This window comes from Gossypium raimondii, chromosome 12 (assembly GCF_025698545.1).
Source record: "Gossypium raimondii isolate GPD5lz chromosome 12, ASM2569854v1, whole genome shotgun sequence".
NCBI classification, from domain to species: Eukaryota; Viridiplantae; Streptophyta; class Magnoliopsida; order Malvales; family Malvaceae; genus Gossypium; species Gossypium raimondii.
The window spans coordinates 4,988,335-4,990,162 of NC_068576.1; the positions used below are offsets into that span (position 1 = coordinate 4,988,335).

General features: G+C 36.4%; 1 protein-coding gene across 1 annotated transcript; it reads right to left on the reverse strand.

Moving 5' to 3' along the window:
• Positions 1-268: 268 nt before the first annotated feature.
• Positions 269-1,512, reverse strand: LOC105762965 (phosphoprotein ECPP44). Its single transcript, XM_012580967.2, has 2 exons — positions 1,004-1,512; positions 269-869 (listed from the first exon to the last, which is right to left on the reverse strand). The coding sequence occupies exons 1-2, from the start codon at positions 1,172-1,174 to the stop codon at positions 522-524; spliced, it is 519 nt and encodes a 172-aa protein (XP_012436421.1). The 5' UTR covers positions 1,175-1,512; the 3' UTR covers positions 269-521.
• Between the last annotated feature and the right edge of the window lie 316 nt (positions 1,513-1,828).

The window sequence follows — 1,828 nt, forward strand, 5'->3', positions numbered from 1 at the left end:
GGAAATAATTTCAAAAGAGTTGCTTCTTGGTTAATGAACAAGTAAGAAGAGATTGGTTGCCCGGGTTTGAGTCAGTAATTAGGACTAATTTGTTAATGACATTAAAGTTATCTTTGCGTCAATAATCGAAATTATAAGTCAAATGGAGATTTTATCTTTGACTAGAGTTTTCTTGTTGATTTTCTCTATTATGATCTCTTTTTAGTTTGTTTTAATTTTAAACCTTTTATTTTATTTTTATTAAAGAAATAAAATTATCTTTAACTAATTCTGATAATTGGTCGACTCCCTAATCCGTATTTTATTCAATTCATGCAAGAAAAACATTACATGTGTCGTCTTCCAAGAGAAGTACAATGACAGCAGTAAACGCTAGAACTTAAGGAAACATCAAATGACTGATAATGCAGCAAAATAAACACTCCCAAAGCAAAAGAAACAATTGCAGGTAGCTCATAAACACATTCAAACTTGCAAGCACGATTGCATATATCCATGATACAGCTTATTTGTCTAAGTCTTCAATTTTTGGTAGCCTTATGATCTTCTTCAGGTTTGTTTCCATGGCACCCTGGAATCTTTTCCTTGATCTTCTCCAAGAATCCTTTCTCCTTTGGCTCACCTTCGGTAGGATGCCCATCATAGCCACCATCTTCTTCGGCTTTCTTATGCTGACCAGGGAGTTTTTCTTTTATCTTATCTAAAATCCCTTTCTTTTCCTCTGCATTCTCGGGTGGGATCGATGCATCTTTATGCTCTGCTGCTTCTTTGTCACCACCAATCTTTTCTTTGATTTTTTCCTTCAATCCTTTCTTCTTCTTCTTCTTCTTTTTCTCACCATCTTCTCCTATCTCTTCTTCATCACTAGACTGTAACAAACAAGAAAAAGAAAACGAAATGCCATTATTATCTGGATAATAAATTAAGCTTCTACTTGGCAAAAAATTGAAATGTTCAGTGATTTGTATATATGAACTAATTGACTCTGCCTAGAGAAGCTTACTGAGCTAGAGCTGCTATTTGAACGATGGAGTTTTCCCATGAGAGTTGGCTTCTCTTCCTTCTTCTCATTGTCTTGCTCCTCATCTTTCTTTTTCATGAAATCGAACATACCACGATCCGTTGTCTCCATCGCTGCCTTGTTGTGATCTCCCTCACCTTGATGACCTTCCATATCGTCGGATTCAGTTAGTACGTAGAATGAAACCAGTAATATACGAGCTTGGAATGAACACTTCAGTCGCTGAATGTTAACACTCAAACTTTGTTGTTTTACGTTGACAAAGATGAAGTGATATTTATAGGCGAAAGTACTGAAAACCAAAGGAAACCCACGCTTAAATTTGAGGTAACATAGGTTACAATTATCGGCTGTCGAAGGAAGCTTTAACCGAGGTGGTCGGTGTGGACGGTCCGCACTAATCAAGAGATGCCGCTTCGTTTCCGATGTGGTCGGTGTTTAAGGTCAGAAGTGAGTCTTAGAATAATCACCTCCAAATCTTTAATATTGGCCTCCTTCCTGTACTGTAATAACATATTTACTTGAGTTGAAATGTGTAATGAGTTCTCATAATTAAAAAAAAAAAAAAGAAGAAGAAAAGGAGCAGCTTAATGAGTAAAATAAAACACTAGAACCTAGGATCTCGACTCTCAAAATGCAACTTGTGTTTTGAAGTAGTTTAAGAACCGAGGAGGTCTCTGTCCTTACAGGAGTTGCAGAGTGTCACGTTATTGTGGCTATTTTAGTACTAGCCCATTCAGCCAAGCCGAGTAACGAGGTGCTTGTTTTGTCTTTTTGATTATTAATATTTAATCTCTTTTCATGAAT

Coding starts and splice junctions, on each gene's coding strand:
- LOC105762965 (XM_012580967.2), bottom strand. CDS start 1,174: ATGGAAGGTCATCAAGGTGAGGGAGATCACAACAAGGCAGCGATGGAG. Junction 870..1,003: donor CAAATAGCAGCTCTAGCTCA/GTAAGCTTCTCT, acceptor TGTTTGTTACAG/TCTAGTGATGAAGAAGAGAT.